At 35.3% G+C, this 15,811-nt stretch overlaps 1 protein-coding gene across 1 annotated transcript in view; it reads left to right on the forward strand.

The window, feature by feature from the left end:
* The window catches only part of STT3B (STT3 oligosaccharyltransferase complex catalytic subunit B), a 93,853-nt gene that overhangs the window by 63,372 nt on the left and 14,670 nt on the right, over nt 1-15,811 (forward strand). The window contains exons 5-9 of the mRNA XM_082411845.1: nt 1,001-1,100; nt 10,808-10,906; nt 12,037-12,183; nt 13,435-13,483; nt 14,876-15,030. Coding sequence (XP_082267971.1) covers nt 1,001-1,100; nt 10,808-10,906; nt 12,037-12,183; nt 13,435-13,483; nt 14,876-15,030 — 550 coding nt within the window. The remainder of the gene's footprint in view (nt 1-1,000; nt 1,101-10,807; nt 10,907-12,036; nt 12,184-13,434; nt 13,484-14,875; nt 15,031-15,811) is intronic.

Raw genomic sequence — 15,811 nt, forward strand, 5'->3', positions numbered from 1 at the left:
CAGAAGTCCTTCAGTTAGAACTGGAACTCAACCAGAGTAATGTTGTCTTTGGTGAAAAATAGCGTATGACTGTAACAGTAAACTGGTGTTCTTATGTGAATTGTAAACTGAAGGCCATTTCTTTTAAATTGTTTTTATATATTTTAGACAAGGGCAGCATTGTTAGAACATGTGTGTTAACATATAGTCTCCTAAGGTGACTGTTGGTACAAATGGTTCTTTTAAGCTTTTAGTTATTAGAGAACATGCAAGAACTTTGATCTTGACAGACCTTATTGCCTATTACTAAATGTACTTAATAAATTCTATTGGTTTGGAATAAACATAATCTTTAGAATCTTTATTGATTTAGACCAGAACATAACATACTCAATTGTCTGGTAAATAGAATTATTCTAATTTTGTGCTACAGGCTAAACATTAAACTGGGATCTTGATTTGTATCCATTGGTAGGAAGAAATTTATACCCAAGGTATAGCACCTTTTGTCTTGAGGATCACAAAGCACATCCAGATCATCTGAGTATTCCTTTTAGTTGTTGACTAATGCTAACATCCATTGTTCTTAATCTTAGTGAAGTTTCTTGCAACGTATTTATCATCAAAAATGGAGGGAGTAAAAGGGTTTTTTTTCTTTTAAAAATTTATGATCTATATTCTAAAAGTCTCTCTCCATGACAGTCTTTTTATTGCCAATTCACAAATTATATTGTTCTCAGTGTTCTTATAAGTTTAATTTAATTTGACCATTTCTCCAGTGAATATATAAAAGTGTATTGGATTTATGGTATTGTGTTGTTACTTATCAATAAAAATAAAGAAAAATAGGTTATTTGTAGGTTACAGATCCATTTTTAAGCATCTCAAAATTGCTAAAAATCCTTGTGTGTTTATATTTGCTTATTATATGTTTAGATTGTCATGACATGTCATCACAAAACTTATCTATTTTTAAAAGCAAGTATATAAATTATTTAACTTAGCATTTCTTTACTCATAGGTCTCTGCTTGGGGTGGTTATGTGTTTATTATCAACCTTATTCCACTGCATGTATTTGTGTTGTTACTAATGCAGAGATACAGCAAAAGAGTCTACATAGGTAAGTGATTTGACTTCTGATAGCTGTCAACTTCTAAGAGGTGTTTCATATACGTTCTTTTCATTGAACAGACATTTCTGTTAGGTTAGTATTATTCATGAGGAGGTAAAAATAATTTTAGATTTATTTTGCTTTTTGTATTAATAAGGAGGGTCAGGCATTTTTACTAAGTGTGTTGTTATCAACTTTCCCTTAATGAGTTTTTGTCGAAATCAGTCTAGATTTAATATTTGTCAACCTTTTATTTTAATTCGGGGGAATGGGCATTTCTATCATTCACATATACATATTGTTCAAATTCAGCTTACTCACTGTAAGAGATTAAGGATCCTTAACAGTTTAATAAACTTTTGAAAGCTCTTTCTGTATAATATACAACGGACTGTCTTAGTCCATTCTAGCTGCTATAACGAAATACCAGAGACTGAGTAGTTTATAAACAATAGAAATTTATTTCTCAGTTTTGGAGGCCAGAAAATCCAAAATCAAGGCACCAGAATGCTCACATTCTTGTGAGGGCTGTTTTCCTGTTCCACGGCTGGTACCTTCTTTGTCCCCACCTGATAGAAGGAATGAGCAAGCTCTCTGGGGCCTCTTTTAAAAGGGTACTGCTTCCTTGGAGCCCTCATTACCTAATCACCTCCCAAAGGCTACCTCCTAATACCATTTCCATGGGCATTAGGTTTTCAGCATTGAATTCTGGGGAGAAACAAACATTCGGACCCTAATAGAGACTGAGTATTTTCTCTACACAATTTTAATTTGCTCTACAGGTTTTAAAACATATCTTTTGAATAAGATGCTTAGTAATAGATAATGTCTCAAATCTTAGAGCGCATTTTCTATGAGAGAGACAGAACTTCTTTGGGTTGAATTAATCACAGAGAAGTTATGATCTGAAACCAGTGTCTTAGTAAAATAATATAATTCCATTATAATAATGTTGGAAAACAGTAACAAAAAGATATAAATCTTATTTACTTGATTAAAAAACAGTAGTTTGGCAGTTTCTCAAAAATTTAATCATAGAGTTACCGTGTGACCCACAATTCTACTCCTAGGTATATACCTAAGAGAATTGAAAATATATATTTACTTTGTAACTGCTTAGGATGAACTGTGTACTATATGCTTCTGTTATAGTCCTTACAATATTTTATTGTATTATTTTCTGTAACAAGTTTCCGTGGATTCTTTGGGCTTAAGGTATATTAAAAGGGAGACTGCGATTCTGGGACTTCCCTGGTGACGCGGTGGTTAAGAATTCGCCTGCCAATGCAGGGGACATGGGTTCGATCCCTGGTCCGGGAAGATCCTATGTGCCACGGAGCAACTAAGCCAGTGGGCCACAACTAAAAAAGAAAATATATATTTACACGAAAACTTGTACTGTAACATTCATAGCAGCATTGATTATTCGTGATAGCCAAAAAGTGAAGACAAACCAATGTCCATCAACTGATGAATGGATAAAGTGTGGTACATCCATGCAATGGAATATTATTTGGCAATGAAAAGGAATAAAGTACTGATAACATGCTACATCATGAGTCTTGAAAACATTGTGCTAAGTAAAATAAGCCAGGCACAAAAGGCCATATACTGTAGGATTCTTTTTGTATGAAGTGTCCAGTGCAGGCAAATCCATAAAGACAGCAAGCAGATTAGAGACAGGAAGTTGATTTAGTGGTTGCCAGGGGTCTGGGGAGTAGAGGAGTGACTGCTAATGGGTAGGGGGTTTCTTTTGGGGATGAGCAAATGTTCTGGAATTAGATAGTGGTGATAGTTACACAGCTTTATGAATATAATAAAAACCACTCAATGGTACATTTTAAAAGGATAGGTTTTTTTTTTTAGTACAAATTATATCAATTTTAAAGTTAGAGTATATTAATTATATTTACCATTTCAGCATACTTTATAACAATCACCACTGAAATAGAACATCTGTATGTATCAAGTTCTTCTTATATAGCACAAACTGTCCTAATTTCTTCACATGTATTTAACTCATTTAGTCTTCATAACCACACTGTGAGGATAGTTACTATTACTATCCTCATTTTACAGATGAGGAAACAAGAGAAGACATAATTTGCTCAAAATCACGTAGCTAGTAATGGAGCTGAAACCTGAACTTAGATATTTTGGCTCCATAGCCCGTAATGCAAAAAAATCACTGTAACTGTGTGCCAGCCATATAAATAAATACTTACTGGGGAAATATATCAACCTATGATAAATCTCTTTACCCTGAAAACACTGTAAACAATCATTGGAATCCAGAAAAGAAGATGACAGATTAAACAATAACTCTCAGCTTTTTGTTTTGGAACTATACAAGGAAAAACATTTTAAGTTAAATGGTTATGGGGAAGAACTAAGAATTTCTTTGTTTAATTTAAAAAATTGGGGTCCTGAAAATGTAATGGTCAGGAGAACAGAGTTAGGGAGAAGATTGAAGGATAGACTTTTGCGAAATGCCCCTGAATCAGGAAGAGGAAGAACTAAAGGAAGAGTTAGAAGTAGCCAGATAAATACATTGTTAAGGAGGTCAAATGGGAGTATTTTCTACATAAAAGTTTAAAGCATGAACAGTGACCAAGTCCTCTTAAGTGTTAGCACTAAGATCAGGTAGGATGAGAGTTGAGAAAAGACCTTGTATTTGATGAATAGAATTTCTCTGGTCACTTTAGAAAAGCATACAGTTAACACTGCTTTGGTTGGCTCTTGAGAATATAAGAATATTAGAAGAGCTTTTCAGAGGGAAGAAAAAATAAAATGGGTTAGGGATGTTATGGATGTGTATGAAGTTAGATTAGCAAAGTCTTAGATAATTTCATGGTGTTCAAATTCTCCACGCCACCCTCCTTGTTTATATTTAGCTCTAGAAGTTACCAAGGAACATCATCTTATACTTTCAAATTATATTTCTTTGTTTTTTTTCTGCTGTACTATCCTTGATTTCATTTTAGGTATCAGTACGAAGTATATTTGCTATTTTTAAAAGTTGTGATTGTCTCTCCACTCAGGTGTTTTGAACAAGTCGCTTCTTGCTGCTTTTACAAATAGAGCTTATAAAATAATAGTTTACAAGACTCATTCTCTACATAGTTTGCAATGAACAGCATCCTGGAAGAAGAAAAATTATTTTTCTCATTATGTATATCTGTTAAGTTAGTCATTGTATTTCTCTCTGCTGGTCGAGAAGAATCCGTGGAGGGTTTTTTTTATTTTTAGTTTTTGGGGGGCGGGGGGGCAATCTTGTGAGCTTTAATTGCATATAAGTTTCTTACCATTTTTCACCCTGCTTTTATTTACCAGCATTCACAGTAGTCAAGTAATCAAACAGTAATAAAGTATCTTTATTAGTCAAAAGCTTCAACAGTCTTACAAGCCTTTAATCATATTTGTTAATAATAAAGCAAAATTGGTTGAATTTTAAAGTATTTCCTCACTATGTTTCTTTTGGTTAGTACTATTTTGGTTGAGAGAGACAGGGGATGGCAAAGGAATATTTTGCTAGACCTTTCCATCATCACCCAGGAGATAAAACAACTCAGAAATGGTAAGGTGATTTAATGGTGGATCAAAGTTAACAGGAATATAATATTCACAAAACCTTTTCTAACTTTATTTAAGTAAAAGGAAGTATAGCAGTACTTTAAAAGCATGAAGGGTACTGTCAACATAAGTTGTTTAAGCAGGTACTTGAAGGTTAGTTTGGGGAACAGCAGGAGCTTCTTGAAAACTTGACATTCTTTTGGAACTCGAATCAGGCCTTTCAGTGCCTTTTATTTTATAGAACAATTCATTTGTACACCTTAAGTCAAGGACAGTGGTTTGTTTCTTCTCTGTATCAATCTGGTCCCACCCCATACCCTTGGATTAAAAAAAAATAAAGTACTTAAAAATTTTTATTTATTTATTTTTTTTTTTATGTTTGGTTCCATTGGGTCTTCGTTGCTGTGCACAGGCTTTCTGTAGTTGCGTCGAGCAGGGGCTACTCTTCATTGCGGTGTGTGGGCTTCTCATTGCAGTGGCTTCTCTTGTGGAGCACGGGCTCTAGGTGTGCTGTCTTCAGTAGTTGTGGCGTGCGGGCTCAGTAGTTGTGGCTGGCAGGCTCTAGAGCACAGGCTCAGTAGTTGTGGCACACAGGCTTAGTTGCTCTGCAGCATGTGGGATCTTTCCAGACCAGGGTTCAAACCCATGCCCTCTGCATTGGCAGGCGGATTCTTAACCTCTGCGCCACCAGGGAAGTCCCAAAACAAATAAAATACTTTAAGAGTGAAAAGATGTTTAGGTTCTGTTTCAGAAGATTACTATTTGTCCCAAACCAAAGAGATTTTCTTTGGTTAAAAATAACCAAACAGAATAACAGACTTTGTATGTATCTTCCTAATGGTAATTTGGGGGGAATTCTGACACACTGGAAGTATGGTCTGCAGTAGTGAAGGCCAGTAACTGTACTTCCACAGGATGGCAGTGTGATGAACATTGTCGTGATGTAATAAATGATTTACTACATTATTGGTCTTATGCGTTTTCTTAGAGCTTACTACTTTGATGGAAAGCTTTATTCGTCTGGTTTAAAGGGTAAGAAAAGTAGGTTAAGATGGATGGATAGAAGGTTGTGATAGATGTAGATAGTAGTTTGGTCAAATTTCATAAAGAGTCCGGAGGAAGAATTGGTGGAGAATGATTGCCATGTGTTTGTGTTGTTGAGGTCTTTTGAGAACGTTAGAGAATGGTACAGGTGTTGTCAACTGCCTCTTCAATGCCCATGTCAAGAAGAGGAGCTCTCTCCCTCTAAGTTTTTATAGAGCCAGGGTTTTTTCCACTGATGTCACATGTACTTGCTTCATTGTATTGTGGTTATTTGTGTACATCTCTGATTTCCCCAATTAGATATCTAACTCTTAGAGGATAGGATTGATCTTAATAAGATTTTGTATTTTTAGAAAGTCTTGACCATGATAGACATAAACTTAATATTTGAATGAATTAATTAAAGAGATAATCTTTAAACACACTGTTTGATGCTCTGGTATAAAGAATGGAGAAAAACTTGTTTTCATTTTGCAGTGGAGATTGTGTTTATTTTTAAGAATTGAAAGTTACTTCACTATTTCTTAATACTCAAGTATATCTAATTCTTATTTTCATTGTTTTAAAACATGGGTTTGTAAATGGGATTTAAATTGAGGTATGGAGATGTATATCTAATTTTACAGGTTCAAGAAGAAGGGCAGTATTAAAAGCAAGATGAGCTTGTGACATTTTATATTACTTGGCAGGCAATCCTGAATTTAATAGTGTTAAAAAAACAAAATTCAACTGAGTAAATTTTAAGTATTTAATTGGCTTTGTGAATGATTCATAAGTTGAGCGGCATCACATCTAGCCAAGTAGAAAGGAGCTCCAAAGGGCCTCAGAAAGGGAAAGATTTTTATAGGCAATACAAGGAAATTCACAAACAGAAATGCCTTTCAGGCTTAGGTAACCTACCTATTGGGGAGGGAAGGGTCTGTGTGTCAGATTACCTCATCTTTCTTTGGTGAGGGGGGTTTAGAAAGAATTACCTCATTGGTGCTGACCAAAAAATTCCACACTGACCAGTTAGGATTGCATTCCTGGGGAAGGTTGTGACTGCAATTAAGGTTATGAATTAAGTTTTGATTTTAGCCCAGGTGACTCCATTTGGGGCCTGTCATTTCTTTAACAATGGAAATATTGGTGTGTTAAAGAGTGCTGTGAAGTAGAACATATATCCCCCTATGTAAACATCTCAGTATCAGTGATCCAAAAAAGATAAAAGTAGGGAAGACATGAATCCAGTTCTCTGAAAAGGAAATGGTTATCTTTGGATTATTGCATATAGCACATTTATCAGCTTTGTATCATTGGTGCATGTAAGTAGGTATAAATGAGGTTAATTTGGATAGAGGAATATTTATAGGAAAAATATTGTTTAGATAGAACTTGTCTGTTTCTGTTAGTTCAGATTTATTTGACATTAATATATATTTACAAAGTAATGTTTACAAATTTAAGTCCCACCTGGCCTTTTTTATGTTTGCCGAGATTGAATTTCTTTTTCTTGAACTCATCTCCATCTTTTTATTAACTTGAACTCTAGTGCACGTACTTCTTTTTTTTTTTTTAATTTATTTATTTCTTTTTGGCTGCATTGGGTCTTTGTTGCTGTGCGCGGGCTTTCTTTAGTTGTGGCGAGCGGGGGCTACTCTTTGTTGCAGTGTGCGGGCTTCTCATTGCGGTGGCTTCTCTTGTTGCGGAGCATGGGCTCTAGGCGTGTGGGCTTCAGTAGTTGTGGCTCACGGACTCTAGAGTACAGGCTCAGTATTTGCGGCGCACGGGCTTAGTTGCTCCGCGGCATGTGGGATCTTCCTGGACCAGGGCTCGAACCCGTATCTCCTGCACTGGCAGGCGGATTCTTAACCACTGTGCCACCAGGGAAGCCCTAGTGCACCTACTTTTTTATAAAATGTTTTCTTCTTCACTAATGACAATAAATACCTCTGTGAAGTTGCATAAAACTGCTGAAATGAGAATATTACCAGGTTTAGTCTTCTCTTTTTGGATATGCCTGGAAATGAACTTGAACAAATCCCTGAGAGGAAACTTCATAGATAGTTTCCAGGCAAGTGATCGCTGAAATTTTTATATTACCAAGCACAGTATAGTCCCATTTGAAGAGACAGTATGATGTGTGTATGCATCATGTATATGTGTGCCGACCATGCCTTCTAGTGATTATTTCTGGAAAATGTGGCTTAAAGGGAAATAAATGGGCTAGAGACTTTCACTTTTTACTGTGTTTTTTTTTTTCTAAACAATACATTACCTTTACAATTAAGAACAAACCAACCAAACAAAAAAGAACAAACCAGTAATCCATGGAAACAGATGCAGATTTGTGTTTGCCTTGCCCTGGGATAGAGGGGATGGGGTGAGTATGAGGTTTTCTTTTGGGATGATGAAAATGTTTTGAGACTAGAGAGGTTTGGTGGTTGTACAACATTGAGAATATACTAAATGCCCCTGAATTGTTCACTAAAAAATGATTATATGTGAATTTGACCTCAGTTTTTTTTTAAAAGACTTTACTTTTTTGTTCAGTGTGTGCCATTTGTCATATCTAATCCAAATTCTGTGGCAGTGTTATATAATATTCAGTGTTCATTTGTGTTTATAAGAAAGAGAAATCCAGCCTCAGAGGATGTAAGTAGACTTAACTATAATTAATACACATCAATGACATAAGGTTTTCTCAGGCTTGGCCTTTCTAATTGTGCCTTTTTTTTTTTTTTTTTTTTTAATTTTTGGCTGCATTGGGTTTTCATTGCTGCGCGTGAGCTTTCTCTAGTTGCGGTGAGCGGGGGCTACTCTTTGTTGTGGTGCGCAGGCTTGTGATTGTGGTGGCTTCTCTTGTCGTGGAGCACGGGCTCTAGGCGTGCGGGCTTCAGTAGTTGTGGCACACGGGCTCAGTAGTTGTGGCTCGCGGGCTCTAGAGCACAGGTAGTTGTAGCTCATGGCCTTAGTTGATCCATGGCATGTGGGATCTTCCCAGACCAGGGCTTGAACCCTTATCCCCTGCATTGGCAGGCAGATTCTTAACCACTGTGCCACCAGGGAAGTCCCTCTAATTGTGCTTTGTGTGTTCAATATTTCTCCAGGGTTTAATTTCTCAGCTCTAGGTGTCTAAAAGGCCTGTTGATCATAGAATCTTAGCTTATTATTATTGGGGCGGAGGAGAGGAGGGATCTACAAATCTTGTCCAAACTCCTCATTCTGTTGCGAGGAAACAAACTTTTGTTTTTAAGTAATTGTTCAAGGTCACACAATGACCTTGTTCCCATTTTTTTTTCTAATTCTGCCTCTGTGACTCTTCGTCTGGGTGTCTACACAGACTGATTTGTTAAAGAAACATACTGTTATTAGATAACCCATCAACCAAATTGGTTGACAGTTCAAATATATGTGACATAGAAATTCTTATTTATATTTACTTAACTCTTATTGCATTTGTGTTCAACTGTCTTATTGAGAGTAATTGTATTCCAACACTAATATGTCTGGAAAGTACATTGTTGGATGGGTTACTTCTGCAGCGTCCTCTAGACAACTGGTTCTCTATTAGCTTGAGGTCATCAGAAACTTTATACATTGGTCCTTCCTATTACATTTACTTAAGCTTCTTATCCTTTATCTAACACTGTAGTCATCTCTCATCAGACAGCTTGGAAGACAACTTAACATTTGAACCATTAACACATAATTTACCTTCTATAAATGGGTTTCTTTTAAAAGCAAATAAGCATTCTTTTTTTTTTTTTAAATAGTTCTTTAAGTTAGTTATAGGGTATTTTTATTTATTTATTTTATTTATTTTTTTGTCGGTGTTGCGTCTTCGTTTCTGTGCGAGGGCTTTCTCTAGTTGTGGCAAGCGGGGGCCACTCTTCATCGCGGTGCGCGGGCCTCTCACCGTCACGGCCTCTCTTGTTGCAGAGCACAGGCTCCAGTCGCGTAGGCTCAGTAGTTATGGCTCACGGGCCCAGTTGCTCCGCGGCACGTGGGATCTTCCCAGACCAGGGCTCGAACCCGTGTCCCCTGCATTGGCAGGCAGACTCTCAACTACTGCGCCACCAGGGAAGCCCCAAATAAGCATTCTTTCTCAGCTGAGTTGAGTGAAGGGAAGCATATGCTGTGCTGTACAATGTGTAGCATACAGATATGCCTGCTGTAACAGTTCTCTTGCAGTCTTTTTTTTCTAATAGAGTACTTTATTTGCCAACAACTAAATATTGACTATACTTCATAAAGTATGTGAATAAGCTTTTTATAAATGGAATAATCTTCACATTAACTTATTTTACATGAGTTTTAACTTCATTTCTAAATAATTTTTAATTACAGTGATTCCAAATACTTTCGCTGTAATCAGCTTGTCTGGTAGTGATCTGTGAACACTTAAATGCAAAAATAAGTCTGTTATACAAATTGTAGCCCCTCCCCAATTTACCTATACACTTAGGTTGATATAAGCCAAGAATACTATATAGTATATTCAGTGCCAAGAGCAAATAAGTTTCCTTTATTAGATCCTAATAAATTCAGTAACTAGTCTGTTTTATGGCTTGACTTCTGTGTTCTTTTGTTCTTTAATCACAGAAAACTTAGCGGATGGACGTAAGATTTTTTTTTTTTAAACTGGTTAAGTACTGTACAAAAGTGTTAGGAGACTATAAATAGGGTGTGAATACTTAAAAGCTTTTGAGACAATAGCAGCTATTCATATATGATGATGATAAGTATTCATTTGGTCATGCATACTTTGGGTTAATGCCAATAGGAATGGTGTTTACTTATATATTACATAGCTTCTTGGGTTATGTCATTGATTATTAATGATAGATTGAAAAAAAACTTGATTCCATTTTCAGGAGAGTAAAACAGCACCAGTCTCCTTAAAATAATATTTTTTAAAATGGCAGAAAGAATTTCACGATTTATAATGTATGATTAACCATCAAATATGTATCAAATAGAATAGTCACTTCAGTATTCTATTCTTAAAATAAGTTCAGTTAAAACTTTGCTAAAAATATATGAGTTGTGTATATATTTATGTTTGAAGTACTATTGGTAATAGTAAATTATCCTTGTTTCCAATTTTGTCTTTATAGCATATAGCACTTTCTATATTGTGGGCTTAATATTATCCATGCAGATACCCTTTGTGGGATTCCAGCCAATCAGAACAAGTGAACACATGGCAGCTGCAGGTATGAAAAATATTTATTTTCTTTCTTCTAAAGAATCTGTGAACGTATGACTGCCCAATCTTCAGTGGAATGAAGGGTTCTTTTGGGGTTTTGTAGTTGTTTTTAATTTTCATCGTATTGGTTCTAAAACATCACCACTATAAAACATGAATATCATAGAGTTTATGGAGACTTTCTGATATTGTGTGCCTAAAAGTGCCTATCTTGCCAGCTGTGACTGTTCTGAAAAAGCAAAACATCCTTTTTTGCAAACACTAAATAACATTTGCTTTGTATAAATTAAATAGTGTATCTGTACACTGAGTTACTGTATCACTGAGTTTTCATTTTACCAAATTTAGATGGAACATTTCATTTTTATATTCCGTACATCTCACTAAAATATTTTATCCGTATCTACTAACTGGAATTAATGGCTTTCCTATTGATTATAAGGTAATATAATTCCTCTCCCTAAAGCAGAGAATTTTGCCACCATTAATCTCGGTCACAAATAACAAGATACAATGGGAGATCTGTGAATAAAACTTCATCAGAGATTCTTCACACAAGGTGCATGATCCATAGGAAGTCTGTGGGTAGTTTTTTTGTTTGTAGCATTTTATAAATATCAGTATATTTAACTTTCTGAGACGATGTTCCATAGCTTTTATCATCAGATTCTCAGTAAGAATCTTGAACCATCTCTACCCCCCACCCAACTATAAACAGTAACCATATATCAGGATTCTCCTGATCCAGGTCATTTGTATCCTTCAGTAAATCTGAGAATTATTTTTTTAATGACGTTTCTTTATTTTTTTTCTGTTTTTCCTAGAAAACATGTTGCTAACATATGGGACAAAGGGTGGAATTTAATGTGCTGGATAGGCTTCAGTTATTGAAATGAGATTTTTCTTGCCTGGTCCATGTATGGGGAGTCTGATCATTTTAAAAAAAATATGTAACAGAATTTTTTGGATGTATTAATTGGTTAACTGTCATTTAACAAAGGTAATGTCAGATCAAATGACTAGTCTTTGATATGAATGGTACAAGGTATTCTAAGAAGGTCTTCCAAATTAACGTTTGTAAATGTCCTTGGTAAAAATGCTTTGTTGATTACTTATATGAACCTTTTCTTTAATTAGGTGTCTTTGCATTGCTGCAAGCTTATGCTTTCTTGCAGTATCTGAGAGACCGATTAACAAAACAAGAGTTCCAGACCCTGTTCTTTTTGGGTGTATCACTAGCTGCAGGTGCTGTGTTCCTTAGTGTCATCTATTTGACTTATACAGGTAGGTGTCATGCCCTGTAGGATATGAATCTTGTCTCTAGGTTATTGCAAAAGGTAATTCTTTTTCAAATTTTGTACATGTTCCATTTATCCCAGTAGGTTAAATATTGTGGTTTCTTTACAAACTGTATGAAAATAATAGTCAGAGGTTCTATAAAATATGAATAGCACTACAATTTTTGATTTTTTTTAACAGTATCTTAATTTTGCTGCTTCAGGTTCTGATAAATCCACTTTCAAGCATCCTTCTCTTGATGGATGAACAGGCCCAAAATGTATAAAATTCAAAGCTTCCAGTGTTAACAGTGCAGGTTTACCCTCCCTTGTGTACGTATACTCTATCTCCTGCTTTTAAACAGTCAACCAAATCAGTTTCAGTCTGCTTCTGGATTCCGAGTTACTTTCTAATCCTGACTTTACTAGTCCCTAGAAACAGGTCAAATTCTTTCTGAAGGTATGCCAAATTAATGTACCAGCCTACATCATAAAATCATGAAGAATTAATTGACAGGAATAAAAGGCACGAATGTTTAAAATCATCTTTGTGGACTTCCCTGGTGGCACAGTGGTTGGGAGTACACCTGCCAATGCAGGGGACACGAGTTCGAGCCCTGGTCCAGGAAGATCCCACATGCCGCGGAGCAGCTAAGCCTGTGTGCCACAACTACTGAGCCTGCACTCCGGAGCCTGTGAGCCACAACTACTGAAGCCCTTGCGCCTAGAGCCCATGCTCCGCAACAGGAGAAGCCACCGCAATGAGAAGCCTGTGTACCGCAACGAGGAGTAGCCCCTGCTCGATGCGACTAGAGAAAGCCCACGCGCGGCAATGAAGATCCAACGCAGCCAAAAATAAATAAAAAATAAATAAATTTTTTTAAAAATTAAAATCATCTTTGTAATTTATCTAAATTTGGCATACTGGACACCTCTCACTTTTTAAAATTATCCAATGCTATCTTAATATCTTAGCTTTATTTTACTAGTCAACTAGAGGTTTAAGAGAGAATTGGAAAACATTCTGCAATTTTATCTATCAACTTGTTGTATTTCTCTGGAAATGTAATGTCCGTGGATTTTTTTTTATTTGATCCCTAACCTTATTTTATCTGACTGCCAGCTGTGTGAAATAACGTTGTCACCTATTTTTTTAAAAACAAGAATTCTTTTAATATTAGCTTAAATTAATCCATAATAATCAATAAACATAACAGTGAAAAGGCAGATTAATTTCCTCTACATTTTTCCTTCCAAGGTTACATTGCACCATGGAGTGGCAGGTTTTACTCATTGTGGGATACTGGGTAAGTGCATATAAGTTATTTGCCCTCATGTTATTTCCCTTTTGTCATCTGTTCTTTATTGTTAGTATCTCTGTCAATACCTGGGCAACATTTCTAAAGTATCTAGCATGTACTAGTTTAGTAAATGTTGTATTTTGTCTGTTATAATACCTGTTTGGAATTCACTTTTAGTGTGATATGTATGTAAGTCACATTTCTGTTCATGGGCAACTCCTTATTTTAGTTTTATTTGTTAATACATTTCAGGTAACGTGTGCCATTTTAGTAATTGATTTTTGTTTTTACCAATGTATTCAAAGTTTCCATCTGTTAGTAATATTTAATTTTTAATCATTAAGGATAGATGCTATGTTATAGCATCTATATGCCGTAGATATGAAGAAAAATTTAACTTTCTTTTTAATACCACATTATCTAAGTTTCTTGATATTTTTTAACCTATCAAATATACTAGAGAATATTTGTTGTGCTTTTTAAGAGTGCTATTATAAAAAGAGTTAGTAAAAAAGTTTTAGTTTTAAATTAGCTGAATAATTTTTTATCTCTAGAAATGTTTTCCTAAGGATAAGAAAATACCTCTTGGTGATAATTTACTTCTCTCCCTTGATTCTGCTATTCCATCTTTTTTGTTACTCCCCATGTGGGCCCAATAAAAAACCTACCACAATTTATTGAACAGGCTTGCCCTTTGGTGTGATACCAAAAGGGCTCCTGCCCATGACTAATTAAAGGGCATAAGCAAATTATGTATGAATGGCTGAAGCTAACAGACACAAACTTCCAGAGATCAGCCTTTGCATCACCAGAGTTTGAGGGAAAACCCCAGTTGTAGAAGTTAGTTATTCTGATTAGGTTAAAATCCTAGGTTAAATTTTTGTTAGTCATACTTATTCTTGCTTTCAGACTTTAACTGACCACTTTGGAATTACAGGGAAAATTTGTCCTGTCTTTTCCATTTCCCTCACCAGCCTCTGTGCCATCTCCTTGTTAAGAAAGGTATTGTGGCAATATGATATCTTATTGGATAAGGTACTTCTGCTAGTAATAAGTCCAGAAGATAGTGAAACTCGTTGATGCAAACTTAGAAAAGTACTAAGTTAAAACTGGAAAACAAATTCCTATTTGAGCAAAGATTTTTGTGTTAGAAGTCAGAGCCAACACTTTTATAACTGGCCTTAGACAATTCTGATTTTAGGAGGGGCATATTGGTTTTGGTTTTACCAGTGTGTATCAGATTTATTTCCACTCTAGCTGGTTACATTGGAATATAGTTTTAAGCAAGAAGAGGTAGGGATAGGAACCATATCTACAATCAGAGAAAGTTTATTCATCTAAAAGGAACTCCTGTTTTATCATTTACTTTTAAATAATGTTAACTTTTTTTAATACCAGGTATGCAAAAATACACATTCCAATTATTGCATCAGTGTCTGAGCATCAACCTACAACTTGGGTATCTTTCTTCTTTGATCTGCATATTCTTGTGTGTACCTTCCCAGCAGGCCTATGGTTCTGCATTAAAAATATCAACGATGAAAGAGTATTTGGTAAGAGATTTTTAATAAATACTTTGATTTATTTATTTTTGTTGAGATTATCACTGCACTTTAAAGTTTTGTTTTTCTTTGCTTGACTCTATGCATATTTAAGATAAACTTTCTTACTTTGCATAAGTGCTTAACCAAGAAAAATTCAGTGAATTTGCATTATATATACTCTAATTATTAACTTTTCATTTTGGACTAGTATATAAATTTTTCATTCAATTTATTGTTTTCTGAGAGGTTAATGCAATTATAGTCTGTGGCTGAGAATTGGAAATTATAACTGTTGACAGAATAGACTTGACTTTATTTTCTCAGTTAAATCCAATTAAGTAGAAGGAAGTTTGCAGGGGCATCCATGATCCAAATTTCAGTGCAGAAGTACATTTTGTAATGGAATAAGAATCACCTAAGTAAACACCCTCTTGACTGATAGATTTGTGTAATTTCCAACTTACAAGACTTAGATATACAAACTATTTTAAAGCCAGTGTTTAGGATCTGACATTCAAAATATAAATGGACAAAATAAACAGATACCAAACACTTTTATGTAATTCAGTCATCACAAGAAGTATGCCGTGGCTGTTTTGCATTTGATAAAACCTGAAACTGAAAAAGCTTTATAATATGCACAGGGTCACACAAGCAAATAGTTTGTGCAAGTATGGGTCCTGGACCATGAGAGACACTCAGAAGTTACTGTTCCAGAGTGAAGTCAGGAGAGATAAAATAGCATCTGCATAGGTTCTAACCAAAGGATGACACTCCTTCTTTTCTGGTT

The sequence above is a fragment of the Balaenoptera physalus genome (assembly GCF_965194825.1).
Source record: "Balaenoptera physalus genome assembly, chromosome: 11".
NCBI lineage: Eukaryota > Metazoa > Chordata > Mammalia > Artiodactyla > Balaenopteridae > Balaenoptera > Balaenoptera physalus.